We start from the raw sequence: 17,620 nt of genomic DNA, 5'->3' as shown, positions 1-17,620 counted from the left end.
TCTCTTGCAGTTTTTGGGGTATTTCGTTTGGGCATGCTAAAAATATGCATGATTTTGAACTATAAGTTTTAATTAACAAAGCAAACAACTCAGCGCGTGTTGTTGCTTGAATTTATTTCAAGTCAGGACTGTCGAGAACCTAGAAATGGATTTATGCTTATGATTCAAGCGTAGCTTGGTCGTTTCCGTTATCATAAAAGGCACGAATTTGTCAATATTTTTGAACTCATAAATTCTCGATGGTGCAATATAACACGCGATTTTTTTTAAGTTTTAGTCTAGCGCGCTTTCAAACCAATGCTAGAGCAGAGAGTGTGTGAGTGAGGGAGAAAGAGAGGAGGAGAGAGAGATATAAAAAGAGAGAGGGAGATAAAGAGAGAGAGAGAGAGAGAAAATCTGCTAGCTTCGCAGTCAACAACAATTTAAATAATTTTTAACCGTTTATTTTTTTTTTTTTTTTTTTTTTCAGCGTTGGCCGAGGTTTTGCTTAAAACGTCGTCGACGACGCTGTTGCCGTCCCCGTCGCCGTCGCCGTTGTCGTTGTCGTTGCCGTCGCACATAAGTTAAGTGAAGTATATATGCCATTGGCTGTTGGCGATTTAGCTTCATTCGTTACGCGGCATTCTCAGCTGTAGCACCTGCCATCCATTCCAGTAACTCCCAAGCCCAATATATATATAGATATATATATAGCTGGTGGCAGATCGGGCGCTAAGCGCGTATCCAAAATGTGAGTGTAGTAAAGTGTCTCTGTGTGTGTATGTGTATGTGTGCAAGCATTACTTAATGCGAAAATAAACAATTTGCAAAAGTTGAGAAAGGACTCAAAACGAATAACAAAACAAAAACTGATATTTAGTCGCACGCAATCTCCCCACAAAGTGTCATGGAAAAATTTCTTGCATATCGTTGAAAGTGTGCCATGTCAACAAAATGCTTTGCTCTCGTATCGAAGATCGTAGTGCTTAATCAGTTCCCAAGTGGAGCAAGTGCAACAAGCTCGCAGAGATGAGCCAGCCCGAATGGGGGCCAAGGAAACTCTTGGCTGGGACGGAGTCAAGGAAGTGAGATGCTTAGAGCAGAGATGATTTGCCAATTTGAACCCAATCAGACGCGATTTACATTTTACATTTAAAGTCTCTGGCTTTTAGTATTTCTCATATTTAAAGTTGCTATAATATATGTTCGCTAGTTCATTTATAAATTCGAATCGAAATATCAACTAGTTTTTGTATTTTTTTTATCTCTTTTTTTTCCTTCAAATCTCTCAATATTTTACAATCAATTTTCAATCTGCACGTTGTTGTTGCTGCTCATTTAAAAATTCGCGTTTGAGATGCGCTCGGCTTATGCAACATTCGAATGTCTTTGGAAATATCTAGATATTTTTTTCACTCTCCAATTCTGTAGCATTTTACTTGTTAATTTATTGGAAAATATGATGTTTTCTTTTTTGTAACGTGCCATTTTTATACCCTGAACCCATTGAAAATGGGAAATCAGGGTATAATGGTTTTGTTAAAAGTATGTAACAGGCAGAAGGAGGCGTGGCAGACCCCACAAAGTATATATATTCTTGATCAGGGCGACGAGCTGAGTTGATTTAGCCCTGTCCGTCTGTCTGTCCGTCCGTCCGTCCGTCCGTCCGTCCGTCCGTCCGTCCGTCCGTCCGTCCGTCCGTCCGTATGTATGAACGCGTCGATTTCAGAAGATATAAGAGCTAGAGACTTCAACTTTTTTTTAAAATGTCCGTATATATCACGCGCAGATCGAGTTTATCACTAAAAAACGATAACTCATTCCGATACTTTTTTATCGATAAAAAACCTTATCGAAGATCAGTTTAAAAATTATATCTCCTACATCTTTCAAGCTAGAGTCTCCAAATTTAAAATGTATATTAAGGTGAAATTTATACAATTTCGGTTTTTGTTAAAATTTACCCCCCACCCCTAAATCCACCCACTCACCCTCATCTTTGTAAAAGTCGTATATCAAATACTAGAGACTTGTCCTTCGGTATACACATACATTTAAATATTATAATTATGTTCTGAAAGTTTCATTACGATCGTACGTCTAGAAATTAAATTATTCATCAAATAAGTTCTCCTATTATTGCCACACTGCAGCGCAACCCAAGCGCAATCGCAATGCGTGTGTTTGTTTGTATGTGTATGTGTGTGCGTGTGTTTGTTTGTATGCGTGTGTGTGTGTGTATGTGTGCGTGTGTGTGTGCTAATTATTATTGAAATATCAGTTCCTTGTGGGGTTCAGGGGATCTCGTAGTCGAGCAGTCTCGACTAGAGCTTTCTTACTTGTTCACATTGATTTTGCATTAATCAAGTTGCTAATTATATGATCAATTATTTTGACTACTTCGCTCAAACAGTGCTACGAATTTATTTTGTGTACCATGTAATTGTGGGTTGTGCAAATAGGATTGTATGTGTGTGTGTGTGTGTGTGTGTGTTTTTAATTTCGAAATTTAATTATAACGTGCAAAAATGTGATTCCATGGGTATTAGTGCAGTGAGTTAAATTCAATTCCGTTGTCTGAGAGTACGTAACATTTACATTCAAATCAAATTAAATCAAATGAAATCAAATACGATTGCCCCAATCGGGAGTGCCAGACAAGCAAATACCCTGAATCAAGCTGTTGTTGCACGCATTCTAGCTTAAACTCCCACAAATATACATATGTATGTATGTATGTACTTGCTGGGTTTTGTTCGTTTCGCACTTTACGCCTACGCTGTGCTTCTTCTTCTCTCGCCTTAAGTGAAATACGTTATTGAATAACTTCGCTGTTGACTGTTTCGTTCATCAATTGGCCATCCAAATATGTATGGGCGCAACTTTCTAACTTCAAAAATCAGATTTGTTTCCCAATTCGGTGGCACTTGTAGGAGAGACCCACAATCTGGAGAGGTGTGTAGGACTTTAATGGATATTGTGGTAGCTGGAAAGTACGAGAAATATATATATTTTTAGTTTATTAGCTGTAAAGGTAAACTGTGGTTCAAATAGACCCTGTAAAATACTAACCTAAAAAAATTCAGAGATCGGATTTGATCGACACTACTGTTGGACCTTATCAAGTTTAAATATACATGCATACATGTGTATGTAGCTCAAACGTAAAATGCGATCTACTATTTATGCAGAGGGGTATATACACATGTAGATACATAGACTCTGAGGACTAGATCGACCCCTACGGTTGATTCTCTTCAAGACGCATATCCAAATCCTCATCAAGATCCTCATCAAGACCTCCATCATTATTTTCGCTCATACCTTCTTTTACCTTTGTGTTACGTACACTGCAGCAAACCCCATATACCCTGAATACGCATTTTCGATGCGCTCCGAATACAATAAAGCAAGAATAACTACACCTAACTGGTACATTACACATATTTTAATTTTATGTGAGATACGGTTCATTGCCATTGAATTGGTTTGCAGAAAACGCCAGAAAAAAGGAAAAAACAAAAACAAACACAAACAACAGTGTTCGATAGCCAAACAAACAGACTAATGCTGATTTGTTTAACAACAGAGCAGAGAGAGAGAGAGAGAGAGAGAGAGAGAGAGAGACAGTAAGAGATATATGGAGCTAGAGAGAAGGAGAGAAGGAGAGCAGGAGAAAGACAAAGAAATATAAACTACCAAACCATGTCAATTGTGAGCTCATGTCTTATGTAAATGGTTTCTGCATGCGTGCTATGGATACATAAAATGTTATAAGGGTATTACATATGTTTATGTATATCGCACAGCTAACGGCTTAATTGTGCTCTATGGCCAAGATCCAATGCTGATATCGTGATACCAGAGTCGCCCCAACTCCCGCTGCAAGTTTTTGATTTCGTTGCTGGTAAATCAAATCAGTATATGCCCAATAAATATCGTATATTGTTCCACAGTCCATGCGTAGGTCCGAAACCATATTATTTTGTTACTTTACAGCTAATTGAAGATTAAGCTAACTTTAATGAGTGCCATTTAGGCTGGCCCCGTTATCAGGCGACCATGCCCGATCGTATAATTTACAATGACGATTTGTTTTCTATTCGCTCTGCCCTCGCCATATAGTCTCATAAATTTCGGAGCTGATTTTATAAAGCCAGGCAAAAATGATGTTGATAAGGCGCCACGCTCCCGATTAGGTAATTAGCCACATTCTCAAACTGAATTGCACTATATAGTCACAGTCCATTAGGGATTTTGCTTGAGAGGTATTGCATTTAGCGTTGATCTTGAGTAAGCGTGAGTTCTGTGGCTGCTACCTGTCTGCTGTAATTGGATCCTAAGTAGCTAATGGAGTCTCAGTAGTATGAACATTTATTTTAAGGCCTGAGTCAGAGGATTGTACAACTGATTTATCAGGGTAAGTGCTTCTAAGCATTGTTGGCTTACAAAGAAATTATTCATATATGAACGCAGACACGATCAAGCTTATTAAGTATATATATTTTGATTAGCATGATTGGACGGTCTCAATTGTCCCATAGTTCAGCTGTTTTACCCTTCCATTTATAGGAATTTCCATTGTCAAAGACTGAGATTTTGTTTTTATAAAATAATTATGGATATTTCTAGCATTCTCTCCTAATCAATATCAAGCTTAAAACAGAGAAAGTTGTGCTCTAGCACATATATGTATGCATAAAACACATTTGGATATTCAGAAGCTTGGCACGGAGCTCGTGGTATGTTCCAGACCAGATCGTGTTTCTGTGCTGTTTTTATTTTAATTATGAATGTTTATGTATTATATCAATAAACGGTTGCTATTTCATATTATGCAATCCCGTTCGGGGAGATATCATTAATCACGTTTCACATTACTATATATAAGATTGTTTAGAAAAATTACAGTAAACATTTGAATGGCATTTAAGCAATCATCGCATGCTCATAACAATATGTTTTGTTGCACACCAATTTGGCGTTTAGGATATCAGGTGACTTAACTAGTTCGCTTATTAGCCAATCAAATTAAATTTATACACATATTAAGCCAACGTTTTGCTCAGACTCGCTTAATAAATGAGAGTTAAATATGGCACATCTTTAATGCGAATTCTACTTTTGGGATGTACATAAAAGTTCCGCAAATGCTAATTCACGTCACGTCGTCCAGTGTCTATTGATAGCTCATTTATAAAATATACATTGAGACGTCACAATTGCATATATTTAACTTCCGATCAAGTTCATCTACCCAGAAAACAGTGAAGTAGTTTATATATATGTACATATATATTTTTATTTTTTTATTGAGCTGTGGGTTTTGCCGTAGCATGATAACCCAATATTATAGAGCTATGGGGCTATATACTTTATTCGCCTAGTTGCTTTAACTTTCGATTTGTGTGCTTTATTGTTTTTTGCCCATTTTAATACAATTTTATTGTTTGCTTTGGATTTATTTCGCTCATTGAGAATTTTGGTTTAACCTAGACTAAGTCCAAGACCTAGAAGATTACCTATCACAGCAAACAAACTCAAATATTTTTTTATGGAGCTACTCTAAAGCCATTTGTTTAATTCTTGGTAATATGGGTTCGGGCAGGGGTAATCGCGTATCGATAGTGGGTAAAATAACAGTAGTATTCCAATGAATAGTAATTGGTAAGATTATATAGTTTAGTATAGTATTGCTATATGTTAAGCTTTTTATAATTTGTATGTATAAGATATGAAGTAAAGTCTATTATTCTCCCTTTTTCGTCAATATAAACTAAAATATTTCTAATAGTTTTCCTACTGTTCATAAGTTCGTTAGATATTCATTTTAAGCTTTGATTATTCGAAATTTCATTGCATATCGTAAAAACTTGAATCGTGGACTCCGATCAATTGACTATTATAATAAATTTATGTCTCTATGATTGTGCGTACGTATGCGCATTTTATAATGCCTTATAAAGGACCAGGGAAATTTCATGGTTATTATCACAGTAATTTGATAACATACAAACACAGCATAAAATGTGATTCAATAAAGACTTGTGGGCATAGCTGCCGGCTCAAATGTTTCCCCTAACACCGTGCATCCTTGGCTTAAGGTATTGGTTAGTCGGGCAACGCCGAGATTTTGAATGATTTACAGAGCAGCTCCTATCTATCAGACGACTCTTGATGTGGGCAGGCCGCTAGTAAATTTACTTTTTTCGTTAGCTGAGATTTCTTTAATTTTTGCAATTAATGCCTCTCGAGTTGCTATGAATGTATGTCATGTGAGTTACGTAAGGGTAAAGGATGGCTCATCGTAAATTTCCCACTCAGATGAACAGCCTTGAATATGAGCTGTGGAAATACATCAGATTTTGAGAGCTGCTAATTGAAATTTATGATTATTTCTCAAATTTAATTAAAGTGTTTTAAATTTTATTACCAGACGAGTGTGTGTGTGTGTGCCTGGCATACTGTCGTACTTAACCCTGTCTAACTAATATTTACACACGTAAATTAGACGAGGCTAAATGCCAATTGGCGAACTGCATGTGCAATATTGTGAATGGCTTTCAAACAGCTGTCCAAGTCGTATCCGATATACGAATTCGACGTGCCAAGGGCGTCATTATATTCACAAACACTCTGGTCAAGTATTTTTGGATTTGCGAATGCAATTCTAGATGTTTCTCTATTTATTTAGTTTTTTTTTTTTTTTGTATTTTAGGATTGCATCTGAACAATTTTGTACCGGAATTACTTTACAAAAATATTTAGTGTGGCGTGCTTGGGAGCAATTACCTTATCAACAGGCTGCTTCAATGGCCACAATGACAGGCCACTAACTGTCGTATATATGCAGTATATATACACATAAATCAGAATTAAATCAAAAATACTTTAAAAAGTTAATGACGAGTTTTTGGTATTGCGATTTGTCATGTTCATAACTCAATTTGGCGTGAATGCTGCTCACGTGCCTGGCTAAAATGGTAGCTGAGACGTGCTTAAACTGTTTGTCAACTAACTATAGTCCCATATCTCTTTGATGTCGCTAATACAGATATGGTAACTGTATTCGAGCGCACGTGTTAGCCGAATTGTGCTTAAAAGCCCGCTCGAAAGATACAATAGAGCTAAACTGGCAATGCAGGTCGATCAGGTGTTTCCCTAGTTCGCGCAAAATCAAATCAAATCTCAAATTCACTGGTATTATTTATAATTTAAATTGGAACTTATTAAATCTGGGTTCCACATTTCAATGGTCAATTAATCGTGAAGAATTCACTAAGATTAATCTGTAGAACTCATTTAGCCAGATCGGCCGTTAATTGGCCTATAAAAACTTGACTGGGGCATTCAAGTTACGTAAAGCTCGTTAAGCTTTACAGTTGGCACGTTTTGTGATCTTAAAGTTATAGTTTTCTCAAAATTTTAAATAACGCTTCAAGAGTCTGAAAACTATTATAATTTTAGACTTATGCATAATGAACAACGAAAACAAAGAAATAGAAGGGGATTTCCCTTTATTTAAATAAATCGAATATGTATTGCTTAAATTGATATAATATTCATTTAAGATATATCCGCTTGGAAACCTGAACTCAAATGACACAAAAAACCGAAAGACGAAAATAATAAATAAATAAATCCGCATTCTCGCTTCACGTTAAATTGTGGCACTTATTTAAACTCAAAGCAATTTGATTACGACTTTCCCCAGGCTTAATGCAAAATAATAAAGTGTTTAACTGCTTCTTCTTATCACCTTTCAGTTGATATTGACGGGTGGCACAGCAATAAAGGCAACAATAATCCGGCAAAATGGCTGTTATTCCCTTCTGTAAGTAAATACATATGCAAATACACACACACACACACACACACATACAATAACACACATATGCAATCCAAAATAAGTTTCACGTGCAAAAAATGATCTGAGCTGTTGGCATAATGAATCGCTTCAATATTGAGCGTGGCGCATGCGCGTTCATTATCCCCTACCGGGGATATACCGCTAATTGCTCTAATGCTCATGTCAAATTGTGGTGATGTATAAATAAATACAAAAATAAATATAGAAATATTCATATGTAGCAAAATAAACAAGAACCAATGAAAGCACCTGCGGCACTTTCGACTGCCCAATACCCGCTCAAAAAGTGTTTGAATTTGTATTTATTTTTTCTTCTGAAACTCTCGAATGTGAAGATATTTGCTACCTACTTTTGAGGGAAAGTTCATCAACAATTGTAGATTTTTCTAGAGCTAACAATAAATAAATCTATGTATTTCTTCTGTGGGTTCTTCTTGAATCTCTAATAAAATATACACAAATTAATTTTAAATAAATAAAAGAATATTTTATTGATTATATTTTCCATCGTATTATATAACTATAACTATACAAACTACAAAATTTACAACTAAATGTTTTTGATTATTAAAATAAAACTAGGACACGGAAAAGTACAAAGGACTTTGTCTTTAAAGCTAGAAAAGTTGTAGATCCTGCTAGATATAAATAGAGAGCCAACATCACCCATTCACTAGAAAAATGAGTATAGCAATTGAGCATTATTTATATACTCAAATATTTGTTATTATTTGACAGTTTATGTGCCGAAGCGCGTGATTGTGGCCATAATGTTGTTCATGATGTGCCTCATCAATTATATGATGCGTGTGAATCTGTCGATCAATATCATCGCCATGGTAACGGAGCGAGATGAGAATGGAACACTCGTGGAGCAGCCAGATGTGAGTAGTGGACAATATATCGTAAATATGTTTATTATAATTATCCATCTCCTTGCTATAGTATGGCGTGCGCTACGACTGGACGCAGCAGGACCAGGCCCTCCTGCTGGGTGGCTATTTCTATGGCTACATGATCACCTCGTTGCCGGGCGGCACGCTGGCCGAGATGCTCGGCGGTCGCAATGTGGCTGGGTACAGTTGCCTGCTGGGCGCTTTGCTAACCGCTCTGACACCCTTGGCCGCCTCCTGGGACAAGTACGCCGTGTTCGCTCTGCGCTTTCTAATTGGCCTCGTCTCGGGCGTGGTCTATCCGTGCTGTCACAATTTGGTCTCGAAGTGGTCGCCGCCTGATGAGAAGGGAAAGTTCGTGGCCTCGCTGATGGGCGGCACATTCGGTACGGTCATCACGTGGCCCCTGTGCGGCCTCATCATCGAGGGTCTGGGCTGGGTGTGGGCCTTCTATGTGGTCGCTGCCTTTGTGGTCGTCATAGTGGGCTTGTGGTTCTACCTGGTGAGCGACACGCCCGCCCAGCATAGCAGCATCAGCATCAAGGAGCGGGAGTATATTGAGAACAGCCTGGGCGGCACTCTAAGCAAAAAGGCGGTAAGTATCGAGAACACTTAACATGGATTACCATCGAGCTTAATGCTTCTCCTTCAACTTCTTGTTCATCTAGAAATGGCCTCCATATAGGCAGCTCATCGTCTCGATGCCTTTCTGGGCGTTGACTCTGCTGCACTATGGCAGCATGTGGGGTCTCTTCTTCCTGATCACAGCCACGCCCAAGTTCTTAAGCGAGGTGCTTGGCTTCAATCTCTCCTCGGCTGGCTTCCTGTCCAGCTTGCCGCACATTGCGCGTCTGCTGGCTGCGTTTGCTTTCGGTTCCGTTGCGGATTGGATTCGAAACAAGGGCTGGTGGACTCTGACGTTCACTCGCAAAGTCTTCTGCGTGCCTTGTAAGTCAAAGGCCAACCTGTCTCCAATATGACTATTAAACCTCTTTTGTCTTTGGCTTGCAGCTCACATCATGCCCGGAATTATGCTCATCATATTGGCATTCTGCGGTCGCGATCCTTACGTGTGTGTGGCTATAATGACCATATCGCTGGGCTTCAATGGCGCTGCGACCTCCACCAATTTGGCCAACTCGCAGGATCTGGCGCCCAACTTTGCGGGCACCATGTACGGCATCATCAATTGCCTGGGCACCACGCCGGGCATCTTCTCGCCACTGATCGTGGCCGCGTTTACTGAAGAGAAGGTGAGACTCATCTTAAGCTAACTGGATTTTTGTCTAATTAATCTTTCGATTTTTGTAGAACACCATCGATGAATGGTTCTGGATATTTATGATTGGCGCCGCTGCCTACATTTTGCCTGCCCTATTTTTCTGGGTGTTCGGCTCGGGGAAGATACAAAAATGGAATGAGGTGCAGACCACCGAGCCTAAGGAGGATGTTGTCAACACAAAGTTGTAGTTTGTGCCTTGGCAATCTGCTGTGATTTCGTAGTAATCTATGTGTATATATGCCATATTATGTCGTATGTACGTTTGTATTTATAAGTTAATGTGCACCTTTGAGGGGTGCACTAATAGCAAATCCTATTAAACTTAATGCTGGTATTTATTACTTTGAACCCTAATTGCTTTTATTTTAATTCGCTCGATTGAAAATATATTAGGTAATTACCTCAAGTTTAAAGTAATTACTGCATAAAAATAGACATTCGATTGTCCAACTTTTCCCATCAAAATCTTGACACCCACTTTGTGTAATACTCACGTTTACTAGAGATATTGAAACCTGTCGGCATAAACATATAAAACGTCAAATTGTTAACGGCCTTAACATTTAGCTTCTTTTTTTGTATTTTATTTTTATTTTTGTTTTGTTTTGTTTTTGGAGGGGAAGCAATGCGACTGGTTGCGGTCTCTGCAAACGTTAATTTTTGCGCATTCAAGCAAAAAACCCCAAATTGACACAACAATTAGTTAAATGTTAATCAAAATGCACAACTGGAAGCTTCGCTTTTTACGTTGCTGATTTGTGTTGTTGATAAATGGAGTTTTAATAAAATTTCATCACGGCCGTACACATATGAGGCAATGATGACAAAAGGGCTTTCTAAAATATACATATATGTATATATTGTGTATACATATGTATATATTGTAAAATATAAATATAAAAAAGTGTGTAAGAATAAATACACAGGCCATAATTGTTCTATAAATTAAAAAATGAAGGTCGTTTTTTGTGCATCAATCCTTTAAAAAATGTATGTTTCTATTTCTATAATAAGTTTTGAATAAAATTATCGGCGCGCTCTTTTATCGACTTTCGGTTATATTATGTATTGTTGCAATACCATTACCAGTAACAGTACCATTTTGAGTAAAGTACTTAAGATAACATTAACACTGCTGTTGACTGGCAGGCTGGCAGCCGCTCATAGCAGTTCAGCAAACTGTAAAGTTCTTGTCGCTACATTCACTCGCCTGTTACTGTATTTGTGTGCATACGCGAAAGGCAACTCTGCTTTTAGTAAGTTAACTTTATTTATTTATAAGCGCAGTATAAACGCAACAGCGCACATTACTTTACACATTTAGCACAATACACAACGTCAAAATGGCCGAAGTCGAAGCTGTACAAATAATTGCGGAATCTTTGAAGCAACAGGTAAGCCAAGTGCACCACTCTGTCTGTCACACCATCTTTGTCTTTTGTCTCCTATATGATATGCAGTTTTTGCATAAAAACTCTTCGTGTGAGAGAGGGGTAAGAGAACGCGCAGTGCGTTCAACTGTAGAATTAACGGCATCAGGGCCAAACCGCTTATCTATCCAATTTTTCTGTTGTGCAAAGTTCAAAAAGCACTCAAAAAGTGGCCAAGCAATGTTATTGCATGTTTTTGAGTATGTGTGTATATTGTTTTTGTTGTCGAAATTGTTGTTGTTGCTAGCCGGTGGTTCTATTTGGTGATATAGATACGGAGCGAATCTTGATATGAACTGCAAAGTGTTCCAAAGGTTTTGAATACTTGCCCCCCAAAGTCTGTAAGCTGTAAATCACACGAGTTAAGCAGCTGATTAAAATCAATAAACAGCTTGAAAGAGATTTTAAAGGAAACTATTATACGAATTTTACTCGCCCTATTGAACTTTAAGCCTCTAAAAAAACTAAAAAATTTAAAATGAAATTTATAAAGTAAAAAATAATTTATTTTTAATAGTTTACAGCTCGGATATACATATATATATATTTGATCAGCTGCTGCATCGTAATCTTTATTGTCTAATTATATAGTGCCCATAGAAACATCTGACAATATTTGCACATTCAATCCACATTTTTAAGCCCAAACTTAGTCCGATTTAAATAATTTTATATACTACACATATACTAATTTTTAATGCAAATATGATCTGTCTGGGCATTGCAGGGCGTGGAATATGTGTTCGGCATCATTGGAATTCCAGTTATTGAGCTGTCGATGGCCTTCCAGGCGGCTGGCCTGAAGTACATTGGCATGCGCAATGAGCAGGCCGCCTGTTATGCAGCTCAGGCCATTGGCTATCTGACGGGGAAGCCGGGCGTCTGTCTGGTTGTCTCTGGACCTGGTCTGCTGCACGTGACGGGTAAGAGTGCAAATGCATCGCATTGAATTATATAGTCAAACTATTTTTCGTTTCTAGGTGGCATGGCCAATGCTCAAGTAAATTGCTGGCCTTTGATTGTGATTGGAGGTGCCACGAATCAGGATCACGAGGGTATTGGCGGCTTCCAGGAGTGCCCTCAGGTAGAACTGTCGCGTCCCTATTGTAAATATGCAGCACGTCCTGCCAATGCTGCATTGATTCCGCTACACGTTGAGAAGGCTGTGCGATATGCCACCTATGGTCGTCCAGGTGTGGCCTATTTGGATTTCCCCGGCAATATACTGCAATCGAAGGCGATTGAATCGACGATTTACAAATCTGTTGCACATCCCGTGGCGCCACTCGCCTATCCACCACATGATGATGTCATACGCGCCGCGAGGTTGCTGCGTACGGCGAAGCGTCCACTGGTGATCATTGGCAAGGGCGCCGCTTACGCTCATGCGGAGAACACTTTGCGTCATTTCATTGAGAACACAAACCTACCGTTCCTACCCACGCCCATGGGTAAAGGTGTGGTCTCTGACACGGCTGCTCAGTGCGTCGCCTCGGCCCGCACCTTGGCGCTTCAAAAAGCGGATGTGATATTACTGCTGGGCGCTCGGCTCAATTGGATTCTGCACTTTGGTCGCCCGCCACGCTACGACAGGGATGTGAAATTCATACAGGTAGACATCTGCCCCGAGGAGCTGAACAACTCGGTGGTAGCATCGGTGGCCGTCCAGTCGGACATTCGCCCCTTTGCGGAGCAGCTGTTCGAGCAAATGAACGCGGTGAACTTCCGCTTTGGCTACGAACAGGATTGGTGGAAACAGCTGGTGGCCAAGTGCAAGCAGAATCGCGATACAGTTGCGCAGATGTCGCTGAATACAACGACGCCACTGAACTACTATGCGGTCTTCCATCATCTGCGCGAGCTGCTGCCACGTGATACAATTATTGTTAGTGAGGGCGCCAATACGATGGATATTGGTCGTTCGATGTTGCTCAACGAGCAGCCGCGTCATCGCCTCGATGCTGGCACCTTTGGCACCATGGGAGTCGGGCCCGGTTTTGCGATCGCCGCCGCTCTCTATTGCCGGGACTTTGCGCCGGGCAAGCGTGTCCTCTGCGTGGAGGGTGATAGTGCCTTTGGTTTCTCGGGCATGGAAATCGAGACAATGGTGCGCTACAAGCTGCCCATTACCATTGTGATTGTGAACAACAATGGCATTTACGGCGGGTTCGACAAGGACACCTTTGAGGCAATACGCAGTGAGGGCGACTTGGCGAAAATGTAAGATTCGCATCTTATCTTCCGTTAAATAACTCGCAGCTAATCTTATCATGTTTACTTTTGATTCTAGCACACCGCCATCGGCGCTGGGCGTGCAAGTGCGCTACGAGGAGATGATGAAAATGTTTGGCATGAAGGGCTATTTCTGCACTGAGATCGAGGAGCTGCAGGCGGCCGTAAAGGCGGCCAATCAGCTGACGGATAGGCCCACCATCATAAATGTGGCTATCAGTCCCTCCTCTGATCGCAAGCCACAATCGTTCAACTGGCTCACAGAGTCCAAACTATAAAACAACGCACACTGATTAAGCCGTATATATGTATGTGTGTGGTTGTTTATGGTTTTTATAAGCAGCAACGTTTACAACTTAGTTTATAAGCATAAAGTTCCGCGCATTCCTTCAAATTCTTTACTTTCAATATGCATTTGTCACCATATTTTCTTTGTATATACACAACATGCAACAATTTTTATAAAACCAACGATTGTAGAATTTCAAAGGCAATGTTTCAATTGTAGTAGTTAGTTAGTATATAGTACATTTATCGATTTTATCCGGTTCGGGCCTACATACAATATAGCTAATTTAAAAACAATGCGAGTTTTTGCAAAAACTTATTGAGTTCTTCTTGTGTATATACTTTTCTGGTAAAAACTATATATAATATGAATACTGTCATGTAGCACCCATAGAAGCAATTGCATTATCTTGAGTATTCAAATGTTTGCAAATGTATTTCAAGATTCGTGTTGAATGAGTTAAATTACATTTAAGCACTTATCAAGAGATTGTACTATAAATCGAAAAATTATAATTATATATTATCGAAGTATAGCTTATAGATTTTCGACTTGACGCAGTTGGTCGTCTTGAAGGCTCGTTGAATTTAATGGTGATCAATCTCAACGATTGTCACGCACCATCTCGTCCTCCAATCCCAGATACTGCAAGAACCAATTGAAGTCCACCAAGCGCCCCTTGTGTAGAAAGGGCAGTTTTGGACACAGCTCGAAGGCTATGTTGATGGGTGCTATGTCGGGCACCTGGTCGGCAGCCATGTTGAAGAACGAGAGCACATCACGCATCTCAATCTCGCCCTGCTCGTTGCGGTGCAGTACCTGCAGAATGTCCTCCACCAGCTCCAGGCTGAACGGCAGGCGACAGCCGCGCAGCGTGGATCTCACTTGCGCCTCCGTTAGGTACGGCTTGCAGGTGGGATTTATGTGACTCAAGTGCTCCCTGATCTCATCCACATTGTTCCACAGCGCACGTTTCAGTTCCAGTTGGGCAGCGGCGCGCACATGATTGCGATCGCAGCTGGGTGGCGGCATCTGCTCCGACGAGAAGTAGCGACACACCGTGAGAATCTCATGATTCCGCAGCATTTCCTTAGGGAGAAACGCGAGCAGGGTGGACTTCAGTGTATCGAAGCTGACGGTGGTGCCTTCGCGCAGATCAGCATTCGGCTGGCAGCGCAGCACAAACTGTTTGTAGTTCGGACGCACTGCATCACGGATCTTCTGCATAATCGCACGTATGTCCGCAACGGGAAACTGAAAATGGAAGACAGGAAATGGGATTAAGAGTTAAGCCACATACGGAAATAGCTCACCTCGTTGGCATGCTGTTCCATGTAGAGCAGCGTAAACTCATCTGCTGAATTGATGTGGAAGATGTGATCCCTCAGGCTCAACGTGGCACCGATGTAGAAGTCACTAGCGCGATAGTATTCCGGTCTGTTTGAGCTGAACTTCTCCTGTCCGGGCAGCTCCACGCGCGCTCGCTTCAGAAACTCTCCGCCCATGAAGCCGGAATTGCGCCGGGCCACCTCATAGATCTGGATGGTGTCATCCGCTAGAAAATAGCTAATCACAAAGCTGCGCTCGCAGTTCTCCCGTATGATGGACATCAGTTTGGCACCAAAGCGCAGAATGCATCCGTCGTACTTCATCAGCTTCCTAAAGTCCGCCTGCGGCGGCTTTGGCTCCACGGTGATGCAGTTGCCCTCCGAGTCCTCATAGCTGCCCCAGCCATTATAAGGCGGCAGCCGGCGCATCTTGCCCTGATTCAGAACGCGCTCATCGTTGCATTCCGGCAGAGGCTGAGGTGTAAAGTCTTGAATGCCGTACTGGGAAAAGAATTCTCATATGAGCCATTGAGCTGGATATATCTTGAAGTATAACTGAGGAAACACTGCCAACCTTCTCTCTGTAATATTGCTGGGTGAACTGATCGCAGCTGGTGAGCACCACATCGCGTCCAAAGACATTCAGCACGGCGCCGATTCGCAAATCCTGATCCGTGTAGTAGACAGTCTGCTTCTGGCCCGTGTTTAGGGGATCTGCCACGTAGCGCACGTCGCGCATATTGGAGCCGAGGACATTCAGCAATGTGATCGCTGTTTGCTGACCCGGCAGCGAGAGGCCCGTAAACTCCTTGGGCAGTTTGCCCCGCCTTAGAAACGTGTTGGTGCCCTCACGGCCGGAGTTGCGTGGGAATTTCTCTTTAATGTCTATGGTATCATCGGCTAGATAGTAACATACGTCCAGCCGCCGGACATCGCCGAACTCGGAGCGATCGTTCCAGTAGCCCTGAAACTTGAGCACACGTCGATCGAACTCCAGGAATTGGGCGAATGCATGTCGCTTGGGCAAGGCGCTCGTTGCTGGACGAGTCGTTTGCCTGATGGCGGACTTTTTTCGCAGCTCCGTGGTGGGATCACTGCAAGAGAGATGAAGAGAAATTAGCTGACCTCTGCTCAAATTGGCAGCTCTAGTGTGGCTACTTGGGCTCCATCAGCGCGACGGGCACTGCGATGCCGGCGCGACTAAGAAACTGCCTCGTGAAGATGTCGCAGCCAGTTATGTGATAGACCCGATCGAAGATCTGCACATTGGTGTCCACATTGAGATCGAATATGGAGATGAACTCGTGCTCGCTGGGCGGCCCTTTGGGTATGCGCTGTCGGTGCACGAGACAGCCCTGCGGTATGCCCGAGTTCTCCACCTTGGGCTCGGTGACTTGCATGGTGCCGTCCTCCAGGTAGAAGTAGATTTTCACCTTGCGCACCTGGTAGGGCGCGTGATAGATCTCGGTGAGCGGCTCCTTGAAGTACGCATTGAAGCACAGCACCTGCTTATCGTAGGCCAGCCAAGGCGGCAGCTTGGTCGTCACTCTGGGTGGACTCATCAAAGTCAGCTCTGTGCTGGGTGGGGGACATTTGGGGTCCACTAGTGGTCCATTCGGCTCCACCAGCTCCGGTTCACGCCGATCCGAGAGCATGTGTATGCCCTGGTAGTGCATCAAGGTCTGGCGACGCGGATGACGGCGTTTGGTATACTAGCAAGAGAGGAAGGTGAGAGAGGTGGGCGAGTGGTGGGTATATCACTTGGTATGTGTGTGTGTGTGTATGCATGAAACCAGTTGACTACTCACATCGTAGAACTGCGCACCTGGCAGCATTGGCATTCCAGGCAAACGGATCATTCTCAATTTTTGCCAACACCTTTGAATTTATAAATTTGAATATAAATTTTGATTTAAATTTTAGTTCTTTTTGGGTTTGCCAAACTTTGTTGCCGTATTTCTTAGAAGTCCAAGTTCAGCTGCCCAACTGTTTCGACATTTTCTTCTTGACTGGCTGACTGTCTCTCTAATAAATGGAACAAACAGCTCTATGGCAATGCCATCGAATGCCATGGCAGCAGCTGAGGCAGCAACTGGTTGCAGCAACGCGCGTAGTCAGGGAGTTCCATTTGATTATATCTGCAGTTGGGTGAAAGGATTTATGTTGCACGAAACATTCTGCTGGGAAAACGTAGTGAAAGAAACGATAGTGGGAAATTAGGGTATAATAGTAAAATAGTGGGAATGTATGTAGTAGGTAAAGTACATAAATACATACTTGAGCGAGACGAAGAGTTGAGTTCATTTGTAAAGAACAA

The 17,620-nt window shown here is 41.5% G+C and overlaps 3 protein-coding genes across 4 annotated transcripts; 2 read left to right on the top strand and 1 right to left on the bottom strand.

The window, feature by feature from the left end:
• The first annotated feature begins 559 nt into the window (after nucleotides 1–559).
• Nucleotides 560–10,372, top strand: LOC108655138 (sialin). Its single transcript, XM_018106859.3, has 7 exons — nucleotides 560–730; nucleotides 7,746–7,813; nucleotides 8,588–8,733; nucleotides 8,795–9,337; nucleotides 9,411–9,690; nucleotides 9,754–9,995; nucleotides 10,054–10,372. The coding sequence occupies exons 2-7, from the start codon at nucleotides 7,795–7,797 to the stop codon at nucleotides 10,210–10,212; spliced, it is 1,389 nt and encodes a 462-aa protein (XP_017962348.1). The 5' UTR covers nucleotides 560–730; nucleotides 7,746–7,794; the 3' UTR covers nucleotides 10,213–10,372.
• A 794-nt stretch (nucleotides 10,373–11,166) lies between these two features.
• Nucleotides 11,167–14,510, top strand: Hacl (2-hydroxyacyl-CoA lyase). 2 transcript variants are annotated; one of them, XM_018106600.2, is made up of 5 exons: nucleotides 11,167–11,280; nucleotides 11,349–11,418; nucleotides 12,182–12,377; nucleotides 12,435–13,674; nucleotides 13,745–14,510. In XM_018106600.2, the coding sequence occupies exons 2-5, from the start codon at nucleotides 11,368–11,370 to the stop codon at nucleotides 13,962–13,964; spliced, it is 1,707 nt and encodes a 568-aa protein (XP_017962089.1). In that variant the 5' UTR covers nucleotides 11,167–11,280; nucleotides 11,349–11,367; the 3' UTR covers nucleotides 13,965–14,510. The 2 variants fall into 2 exon arrangements, with proteins under 2 accessions (XP_017962089.1, XP_089118833.1); XM_089262707.1 differs by having other exon boundaries at nucleotides 11,219–11,418.
• On the bottom strand, nucleotides 13,831–17,230 carry Efhc1.2 (EF-hand domain containing 1.2). Its single transcript, XM_018106599.3, has 5 exons — nucleotides 17,112–17,230; nucleotides 16,462–17,015; nucleotides 15,878–16,397; nucleotides 15,289–15,804; nucleotides 13,831–15,229 (listed from the first exon to the last, which is right to left on the bottom strand). Exons 1-5 carry the CDS (start codon nucleotides 17,160–17,162, stop codon nucleotides 14,579–14,581), a joined length of 2,292 nt encoding a protein of 763 aa, XP_017962088.1. The 5' UTR covers nucleotides 17,163–17,230; the 3' UTR covers nucleotides 13,831–14,578.
• Nucleotides 17,231–17,620: the final 390 nt, after the last annotated feature.

Source organism: Drosophila navojoa, chromosome 5 (assembly GCF_054131105.1).
Source record: "Drosophila navojoa isolate 15081-1374.11 chromosome 5, UAZ_NAV_1.0, whole genome shotgun sequence".
NCBI classification, from domain to species: domain Eukaryota; kingdom Metazoa; phylum Arthropoda; class Insecta; order Diptera; family Drosophilidae; genus Drosophila; species Drosophila navojoa.
Note: the sequence above shows the minus strand (reverse complement) of the source record. Positions and strands in the feature narration are given on the sequence as shown.

Bases quoted from the DNA above. Each gene is read 5' to 3' on its own strand.
- LOC108655138 (XM_018106859.3), top strand. The intron at 9,338-9,410 runs GTAAGTATCGAG...TTGTTCATCTAG, and splicing joins GCACTCTAAGCAAAAAGGCG to AAATGGCCTCCATATAGGCA. The intron at 9,691-9,753 runs GTAAGTCAAAGG...TTTGGCTTGCAG, and splicing joins CAAAGTCTTCTGCGTGCCTT to CTCACATCATGCCCGGAATT.
- Hacl (XM_018106600.2), top strand. From the start codon at position 11,368: ATGGCCGAAGTCGAAGCTGTACAAATAATTGCGGAATCTTTGAAGCAA. The intron at 12,378-12,434 runs GTAAGAGTGCAA...TTTCGTTTCTAG, and splicing joins TGGTCTGCTGCACGTGACGG to GTGGCATGGCCAATGCTCAA. The intron at 13,675-13,744 runs GTAAGATTCGCA...TTTTGATTCTAG, and splicing joins GAGGGCGACTTGGCGAAAAT to CACACCGCCATCGGCGCTGG.
- Efhc1.2 (XM_018106599.3), bottom strand. From the start codon at position 17,162: ATGATCCGTTTGCCTGGAATGCCAATGCTGCCAGGTGCGCAGTTCTAC. The intron at 17,016-17,111 runs GTGAGTAGTCAA...CTCTCTTGCTAG, and splicing joins CAGGTGCGCAGTTCTACGAT to TATACCAAACGCCGTCATCC. The intron at 15,805-15,877 runs GTTGGCAGTGTT...TTCTTTTCCCAG, and splicing joins AGCAATATTACAGAGAGAAG to TACGGCATTCAAGACTTTAC.